Source organism: Momordica charantia (assembly GCF_013281855.1).
Source record: "Momordica charantia cultivar OHB3-1 chromosome 8 unlocalized genomic scaffold, Mcharantia_2.0 BLBB01000008.1, whole genome shotgun sequence".
Taxonomy (NCBI): domain Eukaryota; kingdom Viridiplantae; phylum Streptophyta; class Magnoliopsida; order Cucurbitales; family Cucurbitaceae; genus Momordica; species Momordica charantia.
The window spans coordinates 9,819,405-9,837,941 of NW_028275166.1; the positions used below are offsets into that span (position 1 = coordinate 9,819,405).

Below are 18,537 nucleotides of genomic sequence, written 5' to 3' on the forward strand. Positions count from 1 at the left end.
TCCTTGGCAAACCCATCGAAGTCGGGGTGTTGCCGGAACGACTCCTCCAGCAGAGGTCCACTGGTAAGGCCCTCCTTCAGGTCTTTGAGCTCGGCTGTGAAGCGCCCAATAGAGGCATCCTTCTCCTCAAGAACTTGGGCGAGATCGTCCTTCTCTTTCAAGAGTTGGAATTTCTCCTTCTCCAGCCCCTTGGTGATCGCATGGGCTGCTCGGAGGTGGGCCTTGTGCTTCTCACCCTCCTTCTTCAAAAGTTCGGCCTTGGCATCCACCTCGGCCCTTAAGATACCCACCTCGCCTTGGGCCTTTAGCAGCTCGCCCTTCAGCGTGGTGGCAGCCTCTAATGTTGCAGAAGAGTTCTCCCTCTTCTTCGCTGCCAGAGCCTCCCTTCCATCCAACTCAGCCTTGACCATAATAGCTGAATGAATGGAAGCGACAAACGCCTGCGAAAGTCAAGGAACACAATGGTTAGATCAAGCTGAGAATCAAGAAAAGAAAAGATAATAATAAAAAGTGATGCAAAGCAGATCTTACCTCGGCAGCGTTGTCAATAGTCCTCTGCAGTACGGACCCAGGATCACTCACGAACTTGGATGCTCTCCTCAGACAGCGGTCCAAGCACGTGGCCGAGATGCGGGACATCTGGTTCTTCACCCTAGAGCTTGACGGTTCCATCTTGAACCGCGTTCGCACGTCGGATGTTCCCCCCATCCGAGCTGCGGGGTCATCCACCAGGTCAGCATGGCTCGCGGGCAGAGTCCCACGAGCCCCAGCCTCCGACAAGGAGGAGGTCTTCTTCTTCTTTCTTTTTCTCCCCAAAGGAGACTCTCCCCTCACCTCGTTCAGGGGAGATACGTCAAGCGCCTCAGACTCCTCCCTTGGACGCTTCTCTTCAGATCGACCCCCAGACAAGTCCACTTCGATCACGGGGGTGGGAACTGCAGAGGAGGACCCAGATTTACCCTGAGCCTCGGTCCGTGGCAGCGTAGGCATCACTGGTTCAGGGCTCACCACGGTCTTGAGAGCGTGAGCACGGCCTTGGACTTGCGCTTCACACTTCCAGTGAATTCGCACACCATTGCTGCAAAATAAACAAGTATAAAATTAGGGATCAAAGGAAAAATGAAATTAAGACCTAGGTCAAGCACGACTTACCGAGTTCAGAGTTTGGCCTTGAAGCTTCGATTGGCCGAACTAGAGGATTGTAGTCAAGAAGCCCCGACTCCAAGAGAAGCTTGTCGGTGACCAAGGTTCTGATCTTCCTGCCCTTGGGGAAGTTCTCCTTGTAGAACTTGAGTGTGTCGAAAGTGGCTTGATCGACCTCGGGGATCGGCTTGATCGACACTGCACAAAGTAAACAGGAAGTTAGAGTTAGATATGAATACCAAGAAACTAAAATAAAAAGAAAGTAAGGAAGACTTCGTACCTAGGTTCCCAAACCTAGCAGGCACGTCAAAAAAGGCACGACCTGATTCGTCCTTTGCCAGCCACTCTCCAGAGGCAAAGAACCACTTGCCTACCCATCCTTTGATGGAGGTCGGCCCCTTAACTATGCCACCCGCGCCCTTCCTTGTGCACATATAGTACCGACCTGGTTTTTTGGCTATCCCTTAGCCTCAAAACACCCAAGAAGCTAGTCGACACTTAGCAACTCGGCCTCGTCCTCATCCCGAGCTCGCAACCAAAAAAGAATGGCTAAAGCAAAAATGACACCCCACCCATTGGGGGCCACTTGAGCAGGAGCCAGTCCAGTTCAGTTTAAGAACTCCTGAGCAAAGGGATGAAGGGGAAGTCTGAGGCCGTACTCAAACATCTTCAAATAAAGAGTGACCCATCCCTCTGGAGGATTGTCAGCTCTTTCCCCTTCCTCCGGAATCCTAAGGAGAATGTTATTCGGAATGTTAAACCCCCTATGAAGGGGTCCAAGGTAGTGCTCGGGCATCCTAGAAGGGTACTTCAGACCCTGGCCCGAGGTGGATGTATCGCTATCCTCTTCATCGTCTGAGAACCTAAAGTTCTCTATTTCTTCCAGCTCAGACTCTAACCTACGAGCTAAGACCTCCCGAGAGTCACTTGGCTTGGGAGGCGAACTGCTTATTGTCCGACCTACACTACCCAGGCTATCGCTACTGGAGGGGGAAGATAAGAAAACTACCATGTTTTGAAAGAAGAGTAAGAGCAAAGAAGAGTGACTGACCTAGAGAGAGGGTTCGAGCTGGTTTCAGATCGAACTCCAGAAATTCAGGAAACGTAAGGTTTGACCTGAAGTTTCGGGACTATTTATAGCTAATAGGAAAAACCTCTGCGCCGTACACGTGTAATCAACGAGCGGCTAGGATCTCCACGGGATACGCAACGGCGAAACGCTTGAGTACTTCGACAACCTGGCAGGTCGAAACGTATTCCGCAACGGTCATATTCCCTCTACAAATAGAAAGTCGCCACGTGTCCAAAATAGATTCGAATGAACTTCTCTGTCAGTTTGAGATCGAACCTAACAGAGAGGGGGCCAATGTTTGGGGGTAAACTTACCCAGGACACGTGGAGGACCATTATTCGTGTTTGAAGAAATTAAATAAAAAAGGATTGCTTAGGTCTACTTCGGCCCCGCCGAGGTGACCGGGTTTGCCCCTTAAAAGATGAAGTATGGGCACCAAAGTTCGACCTGACTGTGGTCCGACCTGCTCGGAACCCGACAGGTCCGATATGAGAAAAGACATGTAACCGCCGGTCGTGTGTGCTGTCGGGCCCATTACCTATAAATAGAGGAGTTCATTTCACGCTCAGGTATCGAATCTCACCTCGAACTAAATAAGGAGTCCGATCTATACTGACTTGAGCGTCGGAGTGTTCACCCTCTTATGCAGGTCCACTCTAGGGTTCATGTCGGAACCGGAGACCGGGTTCGAGCTCGATTCGTGAAGAACCGTTGTGCAGATTCCTGCATAAACAATATTGATATGTTTTAGTTGAGTAATTATATTTTAATTAGTAATTATTTATTTATATTAAATAGTTTATTAAAATAAAAATGTCAAATAAAATAGTATAAAAATAAATTATTATCTTAAATAAATAATAACTAACTAAAATATAATTACTCAACTAAAATAGTATCAAAATAAATTATTATTTTAATTAAAAATAATACTAACGTACTATTTAGTTAATTATTTGTAATTATCAAGAAATAAGAAACTAGTATCCTAGTCTAATACTAATTTCATTTGTAGGCTGTTTTAATGAACAATATCAATATTTTTTTATTTTGATTACAGTAAATTTCTAGTAAGCAATATTAAAGAAATAAGATCATTATGCTTCGTTTTCGTTTCGGGGCATTAATTCTTTAAATAATTCTCAATTTAAGTTTGAATCTATTAAAGTCTTAATTCTGCTCCGTGATGTTTAAAAAATTCTCAATTAGGCTATTTGAATACATAGACATGCAACTTAGATGCTATTTGACTATAATATTCAAACTTGTTTATCTTCAAAATCTGACCCACTCATCAACAAAAAAATATTTTTTTCAAGTAGCACGTTATATCTAAGTATGTTAATAAAATAATAATTTAATGAAACATAACTTTTTTAAAACAAATTTTAACAATTTTTTTTTTACAAACAAAATTTTAACAACAAATTTATTGGGAAAATCATTTGATCGATTATTTTCAAACATTAAAGGTAGATTTGGTTATTTTAAATGAGAATTGTTATTTTATAAACAAGAAAACTTCGAAGTGGTATAGGAGGAATAGATTATTTGCGAAAACAAGCTCGTAATATATAATTATTCATTTATATAAATATATATTAGAACTGAACTATAGATTTTATAAAATACGAAAATATTATTCAAAACACAGGGTTTTCTTTAATATTGTTGTAAATGAAACTTATTTTAAAAATATAGTTGTTTAATTAAAAATATCAAAAATATTGTAGATTTTGAAATTTATTTTAAAAATATTGTAGTTTTAAAAAACTGAAAGTTGGTCGTTGCCACGTAATTTTTTTAAAATTTGAACGTGGTCGAGAGACGACCATGTGGGATGAAGAGACGACTATTCGGTCGGTTCATTTCTGAAAAAAAAAATATAATTTTTTATATTATATATTATTCAATAGTTTTAAACTTATTATTTAAGAAGTTTTTTACATTAAAACTACTAAATAATATATAATATAAAAAATTATATATATTTTTTCCAGAAATAAACCGACCCGATAATCGTCAAATTTTTTAAAAAATTTACGTGGCGTCCGCGTGGCGCCACGTCTAAATGGTCGTCTCTTGAAGAGACACGACCAACCTTCAATTTTTAAAACTACAATATTTTTAAAATAAATTTCAAAATCTATAATATTTTTAATTAAACAACTATATTTTTAAAATAAGTTTCACAACAATATTAAAAAAAAACCTTCAAAACACTCCCATGCAGTTTTTACTGTATTAAAAAGAGTTATTTTTTAAAAATAAATGATTTTAAAATTAGCTTACTTTTCATCTTGTGACACGTCACGTTCCACATTGGGATTTCCAAAATAAATAAATAAGGACCATTATCAATATTCATCGTTGAAAAGAAGAGGCTACGAGGGAAGGATTTGAACTAAAGTTTCGTGATGAAAGAGAATATGGTATTAATACATCTAAATGTGAGAATTTATCCTCTAAAAATGAAATATTGAATGACTTGATCTTAAATTATAAGATTTTGTCATTTCTTGAGAAATTGGGGTTTTTGACCCCACCAATAGTTCAAATTGGATAGATGAACCCCTTTAAAAAAAAACTTAATTTTTGACCCCACCTCTACTTAATTTTGAATCCACCTTTAGTGAAAAGACAAATATACCCTTATTTATGATAAATTAACTTCCCCATTAACTTCCACCCAACCATTTCACCAAACTTTTAACCTCATATTTTACTTATGTTTTGAGTTTGAAACAATCCAAAATTTTCACACCATCCAAACTCCTCATAGATCACGTTTTTTTTTTTTAATCCGGGAAAGAAACATTGCCACGTGTTTGATCATTGTCCCCACACTATCTAAAATCGTTGTCCCCACATTTTCACATTTGAAGAGTTAGAGGTACGTTAACATAAAAATTTCTGAAATGATTTGAAATATTTTCCATTCATACATTTTCACTTGGCTTCTTGGAAAAAGAAAAAAAAATGCAGTCGGTATCCCGGACCAAGTATTGTTCCGAGATTGAAGCTTTGAGATCCGGGATTGAATGTACAATCCCAGATCGAAAGATGGTTCGGGAGTGAACCGAGATACATCCCGGACCAATCGAAGCACTGTGGTCCGGGATATGTCTCGGACCAAGACTGGTCCGGGATGACATGTATTTTTTTTATTTTTTTACCACTTTTTTTGGACGATATTCTTATCTCACTTGATTTTATCTATTTGCAGGATGCCTCGTGTTTTCATAACATTTGGTGGAGAATGGAACGATAGTGAAAAAGATTACGTTGGTGGTCGCACGAGAGGATTGACAGTGGATAGTACAACCATGTACAGAGAATTTCTAGGTCACGTGTATAGATTGAGTAATATAAACCCCCTTCAGTTCGATATTATAATTAGACGCGTATATCATTTTAAAACTAAAGTTTGTGTAATGGAGATAATTGATGACGATGACCTAAATTTTTTTTTAACTGGTAAAGATGTTTCTGAATTGCCTATATACATATCTACTACGCCAAAGCAGGTACATGAGAATGAAACGTACATGCCTTCTTTCCCATATCATGTAGGCCAAAACGTGTCCTCGAGTTGTATGCCCACAGCTTGTATTCCCCCATTCCAGAGACCCACAAATTCGGTACATTCATTTCCTTCCTCATCATCGAACCCCTCTTCTTCCCAACAACCACACCCCTTTTACGGGCATTTAGGTCATGATATAGCGGGTTTAACACCATTGGAATCAGATGTTGTTCCATGTAACCTAGGAGATGACAGGTTATGTGATTGGAATGTGTCGGGATTATTGAATGATAATCAAGATGAAAGTGATGAATCATATGACCCGTTGGGAGAGTCAGAAGAAGAACACTATGAAGCAGAATTTGTGAATGATGGTCTCACTGGACAGCCTAATGATGAGATTCGTAGGATGAAGCAGCGGTCCAACAAATGGGGTGTGATGGTCTCACTGGACAGCCTAATGATGAGAAGTTGCAATTCATGGTACAGTCTTCTGGAACAAATGATGTTAAGGAGGGCGAAGTATTTGATATGAAGAAGGAGTTGAGTTTGAGAATGCATTTAGTTGCAATGCGGCTGAATTTTCAGTTTAAAGTAAAAAAGTCGACACCGGAACTATATATACTACGTTGCGTTGATACTAGTTGCACCTGGAGACTTCGAGCTACAAAGCTGAGGGACTGCAATATGTTCAAGATAAAAAAATACTATAGCATCCATACATGCAACGGTGGAGTTTTGAAACAGGATCATAGGCAAGCCAAAAGTTGGGTGGTCGGACATCTTGTCCAAGCGAAGTTTACAGACGTCTCCCGCACGTATAGACCGAAGGACATAATACAAGACATGAGAAAGGAGTATGGTGTGAATTTAAGTTATGACAAAGCTTGGCGGTCCAGTGAAGAAGCACTTCGACTTATTAGAGAGGATCCAGCATCGTCATACGGTCTACTATCAGCTTATGGTGAAGCATTAAAAATCATGAACCCAGGTACTATTTTCGAATTGGAACTGAAAGATGGAAAATATTTCAAATATGTCTTTATGGCTTTGGGTCAATCGATTAGAAGGTTTCTGGCTTGTATTCGACCAGTGTTGGTTGTCGACGGGGCCCATCTAAAATGGAAGTTCAGAGGGGTATTGTTAACAGCTTCTGGTGCGGATGCGAATAACCAGATTTACCCTGTTGCATTTGCTATTGTCGACGGTGAGACTGTAGCATCATGAGTATGGTTTATGACTCAATTAAAAGGTGCGCTCGGCGTAGTGAACAATTTGGTTTTCGTTTCTGATAGACATCACACCATTTGTAAGGCAATTGACAAGGTATTTCCCACTGCATTTCATTGCTTTTGTATACAACATATTAAGATGAACTTGTTAGCAAAATTTAAAGTCGATGCAAAGGCAGTCGAGGAACTATTTCTAAAAGCTGCGAAAGCATATCGAGAGTCTTATTTCAACTCAATCTGGGCTCAACTTGGTGCGTACCCTGGTGCGAGGGAGTATCTGGATGACATTGGAAAGGAGCGTTGGGCTCATTGTTTCCAAACAGAATTGAGGTACACACAGATGACCAGTAATAATGCGGAGTCCGTGAATGCCCTCTTTAGACACACGCGTAGGTTGCCAGTAACTGCGTTATTGGACCATATCAGAGGTCTGTTACAGACTTGGTTCTACGATCGACGGACGCTTGCCTCTTCCCGATCAACCACATTGTCCGACTACGCAGAAAATAAGCTTGCTGAATACTGGGACAATGCCAGGAGACACGTTGTAGTGAACATCGACCAGTTTCATGTCCAGGTACGTGATGGTAACCTTGACGGGATTGTTGATTTCAACTCTAGGACATGTAGTTGTCGGGAGTTTGATTATTTTAAAATTCCATGCTCTCATGCTATTGCTGGGGCGATGATGCGAAACATAAATCCGTACATTTTGTGTGACGAGGCATACACGACGAACTCCTGGGTAATGGCTTATGCAGAACCAATATTTCCAATTGGCCACGTCTCAACGTGGAAAAGTTCTCCAGATTTTGTCGATACACCGGTAGAAGCACCAGATATGGTTCCTAGAGTTGGCAGGAGGCGGACGGTTAGGATTCCTTCCACGGGCGAGGTGCGCGAAACACGTAAGTGTGGTCGGTGTGGTACATCGGGGCACAATTGCAAAATATGTCATGAACCTCTTAACGCAGCGTGAATGTATGATGTATTGGTAACTTGTTGGTTTTTCATAAATTTGTATGGTAACTTGTACCCCAAGCAACCAACCATGCATGCATGCATTGGTAACCCTACGTGTTATATTATTATTATTATCATTATTAATGGGGAGATTGTATTTGAATGTGTCATTCATGTATGATGCTAGAATAATGAACCATGACATAGAAACAATATCGAAAATGCATACTATTCAAAAAATGGGACGACGCGCCCACATCTGTACAGCGTATTGACGCCTAAAATATACAATATTATCTTGGGTTAAAGTGTCCATATTTGACCCGGTGGCATCGTACTCGAAATACCGGACACAGAAAATCCCGCAATCAGTCGCGCTACTCTGCTGTGGTACGCGAACCCAATGTACCCTCCACGACACCACTGGCAAGTCGGGTCAAACTGAAAATATCCCGCCATGATGCAACAGCGTAGGTAGGATTGTACACATGGGCTTCAACTCCTTCTCAAGTTCATCCAGTGGAGTGGTCGTTTGGAGTGAATCCCATACGGTTATGTCGCCCTGTACAAGGTCGATCCCGAGCATCACCCAGTGGTTCCCGCCTACGTTTATGGGGGTGTACACGATGTCTGCATCACTCCAGGGCACGTTGTGGTCCGACTGCCTACCGTGGACATATCGCCAGATTGTGTTCTCCTCGCGCCAGGGGTAGTTGATCCTAGTAGACAATACACCCGGCTTCATGGCCGCATATGGACCGTCTGTCCGATTCAGCAGAGTCTGTATAGCAGTTAAAAAGTAATTCATTAGTTAAAGAATTGTTCAAAACAGCATTTATTAGTTCGAACCGGAAGAAGTAAAAAGTAATTACCGAAAGAAGTACGTCGCCTATCGCAAACTTCTTGCAACATAGATGGAGACACTTATCCAACTTTTTCGCTGTAAACAGGACGAGACCATCAAGTACCTGTTACATTTAACCAATCCACATTGATGTAATCAAACATATTGACGAATATAGTACTACGAATATAGTAACATGTACTTACTTCGTCCTTCAATTCAACACTAGGGTCCAATAGATCGCGATACCATTTCTTCTTTTGGAAACCAGTTGCAGTGGACCGCAATCTCCCATCCGTCTTCGGGTCATCCATCCATCTCTGGAACTTATCGTCCAACTGCGGTGGAATGGGACATACTGGGTCGTATCTATCCACGGTGATCCCACGCTGACCGGTTGGTGTGTATATATCCTTCAGCTTCCAAGAGTAATGCCTCTTGCGTATCCCACGCCCAGTTGGGGCCTGTTGAAGGTCATATTCGTCCTGGTCAAGGTAAGGTTCAACTTAAAATACAATACACACGTGAGTTCGTGTAATGACAGCTGACAGCTAATATGTATATGTAATGACAGTTTACCTTAATGACTGCGTCCGGTGCCCAGTCCTTATAGGGACGCCTAACGCGTCGGCTGACGGGTCGCGTATCTGATGCAACGCCCGACTCTTGCATTCCAACAGTGGCATCCTAATATACAACCAATATTAATCATATTGGTATATGGAAGCACAAACGTATACTAGCGTTATAGAAATAGGACTTACCTGAAACAAACCGACAGGACGATCGGGGTAAGCATCTGATGCATTGTCCCGCTCCGTTATCGTACCCTGGTCTTCAACCATAAACATCGGATCCTCGTCCATATTCTTCGGATCCTCGTCCATACTCTTCGGATTATCGTCCATGGTCTGATACTCGTCAGTCTTAGGGACCGCTTCTAGCCTCCGGTCCTCGTCCATACTCTTCGGACCTCGTGTTGGGGCCTCATCAGGCCTTTGATCCGATGGATCATCATCATCGGGGCCACCCCCACGTCCAAAATATTTGGTCGGATCAAGGAATTTACCCTGCACGAAAAGTACGGACCAATGAGCGTTATCTCGGACCCAACTAATCATAATTAATAACTAAGCATACCTAATGTTATATACATATAAAATGCGTACCTTCGACATTTTCTTAAGGTATCTCTGGATACCTTTCAGGGCAACCCCGAAGCCAGTCAGTGTGGCCTCGAAGCCAGTCAGTGTGGCCTCGATAGCACCAACTCGGTCATCGAGCCTCTTCAACCTTCTACTGATCTTATTTTTGAATTTTTTCCGTTTCGACCTCTTCTGTAGGGCTTCGCTGTCATTTCCACTGGGTCCAGCATCGTTAATGCAGGACCCTGTAATGCAACATCGTCCAATGTCTCGGCCTCTTCTACCGGATCCTCTATGATGTTTTTTCCTTTGTCCTTCACCCTTCTTTCCTCAGCACCCCTTTCCAAATCTGCAGGCGGGTTACGTACTGCAGCCGGGGCAGGTACAACAGCCGGGTCAGGTACTGCAGGCGGGTCAGGTACAGCCGGCGGGAAAGGTATAGCGCGGGCTTCCGGTGGACGCATGATACGGACCATGTGTTCTGCCTCAGAATTAGTCGAAACCAAGTATTCCTTAACCTTGGACTGTAAAAAACTTATGATTAAACCCAAATGAAAAAATAAATTTGAATTGCACGGGGTCAAGATAATTACTTACTATCGTGTTATCGAACACATCTCTCTGCAGAGTAAGAAACCCACGAGAATAAGTGCACGACCACCTAAGGAGTCGAGGAATGGCGTCGTCGCTGAGCCTCGTGGCTACGCGCAGACTCAACGTCGATATCGTCTCGTAAGCCCATACCTAGAATCCAGTGAAGTCAAATAAATAATGCATTTAAATAATATATACGATTATATAGTTGACTTAAAGCTCGCTTACCTGAAATGCGTACGGAAACCCGTAGAGACTATAAGTCTCTTGGTGTGTGGGGTCATTTCTCGCCTTCTGTTGGTACGCCAGTAGTTTATCCTTCAGGGCATTCTTCAGGCTCCAAAGTGTTCTTTCGAAAATCAACGAACTCCAGTCGTGATTGCAGAACAGCTCCCACCTATCCACAACCCCTAAAAGGGTCGTATCTATAAACTGCTTCCTCTCCTTCCCTATCATGGCAAGCTCGACGAAGTAAACTATGCCAACCTTGACAGCATCCTCATCATCGTCAAAAACTGCCTCCATAAAAATCTTCTCTAACTCAGTACACTTAACCCTGACACTATCCTTAAAGTAACGTGCTCGAAGACGTCGGCCAGGAATATCGTTATCTACCCTAATCATCCTATGACTGAGGCCGGTGATTAGGTCAAACTCCCGCTTACCAAAGGAGACCCTTTTCCCAAACAGGTCGAAACTAATGATGTCCTGCCTAGGCTCTTCAACCTCTCTCAACAATAGATGATGTATTAATGGACCGTTAAAAACTACGTCCATGTCCAAAATGGGACCGAAACACGTTTGCCTAAACATGTCTAACTGGGTTGGGGTTAACCTACCCTTCAGCCTAGAAGTGGTTTTATCTACATGGGCAAGGTTGGTCAACGTGGCCGAAACCAGTCATCACGGTTTAGAATTAGTCTCAAATCCATTATATGTCCTATACAAAGGTAAAAAAAAAATTACATAAAGTAGCAAGGAAATAAAAAAAAACGTTCAGTGCAGACCAACTTAAAAAAAAAAAATTTCGAAGTGTCTGCATTCTGCCTTCCATCCCGGACCTTATCCCGGACCATTTCGCCTCCGGGATGAAAGGCAGAAAATGAGGTTTCATTCTGTTGTGAAAGGCAGAATGCATTATGTTTGGAAAGCCTTCCATCCCGGACCTTATCCCGAACCGTTTCGTTCCGGGATGAAAGGCAGAGAATGAAACCCCATTTTCTGCCTTTCATCCCGGAGGCGAAATGGTCCGGGTGGTCTGGGATGGAAGCTTACGTAGCCAGTTCGAATTCGATCCCGGATTCAATCCCGTATTCGATCCCGGACCAAAATCATCCGGGATTGAATACGGGATTGAATCAGAGATTGATTTTTTCCCCAAATTTCTCAGTCCTGCAAGCACAACATGAAAATGACCCTAGATCTACATGGCTGCTTCAGATAGCGCCGATAATGAAATCAGAACAACAAACGTTTCTAAAAATTTTGTTATAATCTACCCGACCACTAACCTTGCGATCGATGACTTCATAGGGCGAAACAATGGAAGAGAAACGTCTGAGATAACTTCGTAAGGTCCGGGATGGATGAATCGTCCAACGTCCTTTGTCCGAGATAACGTTCGAGATGGGTTTTAGGATTTTAGGACAAATGAAACGTTCGAGAAATGGTGAAAATTTTCGTTGGGCCAGGAAACGTCCGAGATGAGGTTTAGGATTTTACTTATTTACTTGGAGGGAGTTCCCTTCATTTTTAAACATGAGGGTACTATGGTAAATTGACTTGGGAGGGTTCAAAATTAAGTAGAGGTGGAGTCAAAAATTAGGTTTTTTTTTTAAAGGGGTTCATTTATCCAATTTGAACTATTGGTGGGGTCAAAAACCCCAATTTCCCTCATTTCTTCTTCCTCTAAAAAAAAGTACTAATAGTAGGAAAAATAAAATTTCCACGATGACCAACCCCTTTTTTCATAATACAAATTTTTGTTGTACACAAAAATGGATTTTTTTGCTATAGGCTGGATTTCATTTTTTGACCGGATACTCGAAATTTTGGACTGTTATGCTATATTAATGTTCTTAGAATTCAATTTCAAAACAATTGTCAATGAGAAGGGTAACTCACTTATATTATAAACCATTTGGGTATATTTTGGCTAAAATTTTTATAAGTATTTATTTTTTTAAGAAAAAGAAGTTTTTATTCTTTTTTATGTAGGTAAAATGTACTTTTAGTCCATGAATTTTGAGCTAAGTATCTATTTTTAGTCCTTGACATTTGAGAATGGTTCTAATGGTCCGGAGTCTATTTTACCGTTATGTGAGATTTTTAGATGAAGTGGCATTTTTTTATTAGATTTATCTCTCTTTCCTTCATTGTATTCCTCTTTCATACGTGATAGAAAAAGAAAAAGCTGTCTTTTTTGTTGCATAGGTAAAAGAATAGTCTTTTTTATTAAAACAAAAATAAAAAATTGATATATTTTAAATATATTAAAAGATTTAACTGCTGAGCTATATTCATGTTGGCGGATAATTTTTTAATTTGAAATTATTCTTCTTCTAAAACACATATTAAACAAATTAATTATTTCTTGGTATCTCATCTCAAATATATTAACTGAATATATAAATATTAATTTAAAATACAAATGAAGTTCACAACTTTAAACTTATGTCGCCTTTAAAATGTTATTTAATAGTCAATAAACTTTTAATGTACCAGACTAATTTCATAATCTTTCTAAAGTATGAGGCTAAATAGAAGTAACCCAATTAAAAAGTCTTTAATTAATGGGCTAAATAAATGAATCTTGAAAGTTTACATACAAACTTATAGATTTATAATTTAAGAATTGTAGCACTGTTTGACTAAACTTGAAGCCCAAATACAGCATCAAAGTGGGTCCAAATCAACGAGGAAATATTTTATCTTCCAACTTGAGAATTGGATTCCTAAGTTATAATTCTCATTTTCTTTTTCGTTTTTATTTTACATTAATATAAAAAAAATTGATTAATTTGTGCCAAAAGGGAAAATACTTTTTTGTTACTTATTACTTGAAGTAATAAATTTTCATAAAACATGGGATCTGAGAAAATCGGAAAATAAAAGAAAGGGGAGGAGACAATTCCCTAGGCTTCGCATCTCCAAACCAACAACTTTTCACTCTAAACACGGACTACACAACTAGTTAACGACTTTACTCCTAGACCAAAAACCCTCTTGAGAAAAGGAAATACACTTCATGAAACCATTAAATAATTTCAAATTTCTCCCAATGCACGCACATACATACACATATATATCTTTTTTAAGCTTACCAAATTTCTCTCCTATACCCAAAGAACACTCACACCTGTACAAAGCTTGAACCCAAGATACATCGAAGGTTCGAATTTGAGAATTCTAAGTTAGTATAACCAAGACACTCCAAATCCTTACCAACTGGGCTGTTCCTTGGGGTCTTCTCCGAACCTATTCTAAATTCCAATCTAATATAAAAACAAAAAGAAAACAAGAGCAAAGTTGTAGGAGATGAACAATTTGTGTGAAATGAAATTGTAGAAGCAAGCAATGAACATGGGGAATTGAATAGATGAGAAGAGATGATGAAGCTATGCCTCATAATTTTTTGTCATTAAACAGTAAACACAACAGTTAAATTACCAAGTCGTCCCCTTAACAGCAACTAAATACTATTAACTATATACTATTTGGTTACCCTCGTCCTGCTTAACAACCAAAATCCATCAACATCATCAGTCAGTAAGCCATCAACTATCTTATTAACACCAATACTACAACCAAGCAACCAACTACTTACAACAAACATCCAAAACCCCTACCCCTCTCCTCTCCTCTCCTCTTTCACTCCACAGTTTGTTTGTTCTTTGCTTACTCAAAGTTTAACCACATCCCGCCCACCACAGCAGACTGAAAATTCATCATTCACTTAATGTAATGCCTAATCTACAGCCCCTTGAAATGCCTATACCTGCCGAATGACCCGTACCGTGCTGCTGACCGAACGGAGGCATCCCACAGGAGTTGGATGATATCAATGTACAATCAACCACATTTGGAACCGTTACTGGGGTGCTTGTCTCTGCTGTCTCGCTCTTCGCCTCGCCATTTTCATCCCCTGCCATTACTCTAAGAAACGCTTCAAGTGCCACCCGCATCCACTCATACCGGCACAGCCTGAATGCCTCTTTAACATTGAGCTGCAAATCAAAAGATGCAAAAACAAGTTTACTAAACCAGCTTCTCAAAAATGCTTTTTCAAAGAGTGCTGCATAGGGACTTAGAGTTTCTATACTGACCCATCTCCTACGGCGGTTTCCCTGCTCTGGCCAAAACTCGAGCTCCTCAGTAACTTCTAACGCAAACATGTATCCTCGGCATGCTCCCTCCATGCTGCAAATATCCTGCCTGCTTTTGCTTCTAAACTCCCAAACTCCGAGGGGATTTTCCTGACAGAAAGAAACAACACAATTTTATTTTCCAAGGGAAACAAAGAATACTGTCTCCGCGGTGGTGGACCAAGTTACAGCAACCATGGGATACCTCCTAAGGGTGTATTTGGAAGTAACGGTAGAATGAGTGATTTTGAAATATGAGATTTAAGTATAATTGATTTTTCAAAATCACTGTCCAAGTGATATTTTAAAAATCAATTTAAAATGATTTTAAACTTCCCTAAAATCAATTTTTTAATTTGCAAAACATGATTAATGGAAAGAGAAAAGGGGAAATGATTTTAACAATGACAAAAGCGATTTTGACCATGCTACTTTTAACAGTCAGTGCGTGAATAAATTAAGCTGCTGGCAAAATTCGGGTAAACCTCAACATAAGTGGCGAGTAGTTATCATGGAGTAGGGACAAAAGTTTACATTATCACATTCTTTTATATATATGATCTTTTAATTTTAAAAAACTTAGGAGACAACTTTAAAATCTTAACTTTTTTCACCTAAAACGCACTGGGGCAATTGCCTCCATTTCTAACTTATTTGCTCTGCCCTAGTATAGTTAGCACAATCAAATGTTCATTTTCATTCCATTGACATTTCATAAATGTAGTAATCAAAGTTTTCCTGTAAAAAAGTCAATAACTCGCTAACAGCATCAACCTCATGCTGAAAAATAGTGAAGTCTGGATTTTCTGAGGGGCCTAGTTGGTTGTGCAAACTCTTCCTAGACTAGAGTCATCAACGAGCATCCAAAAAGTTCTACAACGATGACATACGTTGAGTGATATTTGTGAAGAAAGCATGAAAAAAGACCGGCAATTTACACGAGAAAGCAATATATAAACCTACGTTGAGCTTTCCTCTCACTCCTGCTTCCTCCACAGCTTCACGACATGCTGCTTCCAGGATGGTCTCATCATCCTCCCATCCACCCTGAAAAAGCAGAACAAAGAGAAACATTGACATATAGGACGATGGTATTTCATGCCAAACACCTTCAATCAAAAATGGATAAAATTTTAAACCTTTGGAAACACTAGGTCGTCACGATTTGGGGAGGAAACCATGAGAACTTCGATCTTGTTCTCAATGCCACACTGGTCGTGAACTTCATCACTCTCCCCTATCAGCCTATAAGGAATGCATCTGTTGCACATATGCCAATAATAAGCAACAAATGAGTACAGCTTGCTGTTCTGGGTTAAAATCATTCAGTCATAATACCATCCTCAAAATTATACTAAAAGAAAGACATTTCCATTTAAGAATTGAACTTTGATATAGCTAGACGTAGAGAAACTTCTAATTTTTGGAGTCAAAACAAAACAATCATATCACACTCAGATTTCTTAATTCAACATCCAAGCAGATTTGAAGTTGGGAACGTGATGAGAAACAAGATTTCCTAAATAGATAGAATGTTCTCATATTATTTAGCAGACACGTCGCAAAGAAACTTTGCTCACACCAAAAGTGAAAAAATAAAAATAAAAATCCGCCGTCCACATCACATCATCAGTATAGAGGAAGAAGAGGAACAATCTAGAAATTGTTCCTTTTCTTCCTCTATACTCATTAGGTTGTCTTTTCATCAAATGACTCTAAAATAAGACAAAAATTTGGGGTTATCATTTTTTGCAAATAATATCAGTATCTATGTCATTCTAACATATAAAATTCATCCTACACACTTCAAATACATACATCTCATCCCCAACGATCTTATCCCTAAATTTCTCATTTCAAAGCTCAGCAATTGGATGCAGGCATACCAAAATGTTTAGAACGTGACCAAGTTTATAAACAATTAAAACGAAGGATCCAAAAGGTTTCCAAATATTATAATTGCTCCCATGGACTTTTGGAGCATAAATTGCAACATCAAGTCACAGCCCACATCGATAACAACAGAAATGTTTTTTTAACGGCTGAAATTGCCCACTAAAACACGTCCTTACCCACAAACGAAAGGCTACAGCGGTGTTGTTGATAACAATGATATGTGTGGAGTGGCTACCGATTTCCACAAAAGAGACAAAATAGATAGCGAAACCCTTTTGTTGTTCATGTAACCGAAGTCAAAAAGAAGACCCACCATGTAAATTTAATATATATATTTATGGATCACTGTACCAGAAAGATACAATAATCGTAGTTTGAGATACCCGAAAATCATTGCATAGCGCAGAACTTTGAGATGCACAAAAAAAAAAAAAAAAACCCAATTGAAAGGTTCTTTGTAAACCGTGCAGATTATAAGCCAAGCGATATTAGGAAAAAGGAATAGAGTACGAGTCATGAAGAAACAAAAGGGAAGAAGACAAAGTAGAATGCGACGAAATTGCAAAAAAGAAAAACAGAGAATATAAAAATTTCTCAAATGGACACGGGCTAATAACAAACAAGATCAAAGGGTATCGTGGTTCGAAGTGAAAGGGGCCGGAGAAAACAAAGAAGAGAAAAAAGCATACCCTGAAACGAGACGAAAATTGTCGTCATATCGCTGCCGATGTCGCCCTGTTCTTGCCAACACCGCAGACATAATTTCGGCGAATGTAAACCCTAAAGAGAATTGCTACTGAAACAATATGATGGGAATGAGAATTGCGAAGAGAGAAATAGAATAATTATAGATTAGAGAGCGGAATTGAAACGAAATGGGAAAGCTACCTGGCCAGTAATGTAAGGAACAGCGTGTGGACAGATGGGAGAGGGATTAATGAGAGCAACAGCGAACGGAAGTGAAGAAAGAAAAGCAGAAACCGAAATCGAAAGCGAAGCGATGTAATTCATGTTGGTTTCTGCAACTGACAGAGCATTGAACGCCCGCGTGGCTATTACAGAGCGATTTTCGGCCTGCCCTTTCTACTTAAAAACTTACAACTCCGCCATGAATGTGAAGAAGGAAGAAGAAGAAGGAACTGTGAAGAAATTGCCAGAGGGAAAAGGAAATCAAAAGGAAATGAAAGGAAAGAGGAGAGAGAGATTTCCGCGGGGCCAATGGCATAGCAACGGCGCCCATTTTATATCCCACCACACACCCATTCTCATAATTCATTTCCTTTGCTTTGCTTTAACTGCCTTCTAAACATCCCGTCATAACTCCACTGACACCTAATTTTGATGGATAAATTAATTCGAATATTTCAATTTCTACTATTTTAAATGTTTAAATAGACAATTTTATGATGTTAGAGGGTATTTATCAACTGTCATGTGTGGAGTTATCTATTACGGAAAGAAGACAACCCTACAGAAAAGAATTCTATAAAGTCAAGTTTCCTTAGGTTGGTGTTCCATGTTCGAGCTACCATGTTTTCTACACTCCGACCGACTAACGATGTGTATGAGTCGAGGTTAAAGAATAGTTGAGGGAGTCCAGACGACGTATATATTTTTCGACAAGACGGTTCGGTCCTAGGTTATCAGAAGCCCTGTCAGTAGCTCACCTCTATAAATAGAGAGTTTTGCCCCTCCCAAATGTACGCGAAATATATTCTCTCTTGAATATTGATCGGACTGTGTGGTGACTAGAGCGTC

At 39.9% G+C, this 18,537-nt stretch overlaps 3 protein-coding genes across 4 annotated transcripts; 2 read left to right on the forward strand and 1 right to left on the reverse strand.

Moving 5' to 3' along the window:
* Window positions 1-6,170: 6,170 nt before the first annotated feature.
* LOC111016888 (uncharacterized) lies at window positions 6,171-6,968 on the forward strand. Its single transcript, XM_022292443.1, has one exon. The coding sequence runs from the start codon at window positions 6,171-6,173 to the stop codon at window positions 6,966-6,968; it is 798 nt and encodes a 265-aa protein (XP_022148135.1).
* Window positions 6,969-6,977: 9 nt separating this feature from the next.
* LOC111016889 (uncharacterized) lies at window positions 6,978-7,952 on the forward strand. Its single transcript, XM_022292444.1, has one exon. It carries the CDS (start codon window positions 6,978-6,980, stop codon window positions 7,950-7,952), a length of 975 nt encoding a protein of 324 aa, XP_022148136.1.
* Window positions 7,953-14,114: 6,162 nt separating this feature from the next.
* On the reverse strand, window positions 14,115-18,041 carry NUDX13 (nudix hydrolase homolog 13). 2 transcript variants are annotated; one of them, XM_022292559.2, is made up of 6 exons: window positions 17,668-18,041; window positions 17,469-17,572; window positions 16,023-16,143; window positions 15,847-15,930; window positions 14,845-14,994; window positions 14,115-14,745 (listed from the first exon to the last, which is right to left on the reverse strand). In XM_022292559.2, exons 1-6 carry the CDS (start codon window positions 17,788-17,790, stop codon window positions 14,467-14,469), a joined length of 861 nt encoding a protein of 286 aa, XP_022148251.1. In that variant the 5' UTR covers window positions 17,791-18,041; the 3' UTR covers window positions 14,115-14,466. The 2 variants fall into 2 exon arrangements, with proteins under 2 accessions (XP_022148251.1, XP_022148253.1); XM_022292561.2 differs by having other exon boundaries at window positions 17,469-17,575; window positions 17,668-18,040.
* Window positions 18,042-18,537: the final 496 nt, after the last annotated feature.

Coding starts and splice junctions, on each gene's coding strand:
- LOC111016888 (XM_022292443.1), top strand. CDS start 6,171: ATGGGGTGTGATGGTCTCACTGGACAGCCTAATGATGAGAAGTTGCAA.
- NUDX13 (XM_022292559.2), bottom strand. CDS start 17,790: ATGAATTACATCGCTTCGCTTTCGATTTCGGTTTCTGCTTTTCTTTCT. Junction 14,995..15,846: donor GAGTGAGAGGAAAGCTCAAC/GTAGGTTTATAT, acceptor TCTTTCTGTCAG/GAAAATCCCCTCGGAGTTTG. Junction 14,746..14,844: donor GAAACCGCCGTAGGAGATGG/GTCAGTATAGAA, acceptor TTTGATTTGCAG/CTCAATGTTAAAGAGGCATT.
- LOC111016889 (XM_022292444.1), top strand. CDS start 6,978: ATGACTCAATTAAAAGGTGCGCTCGGCGTAGTGAACAATTTGGTTTTC.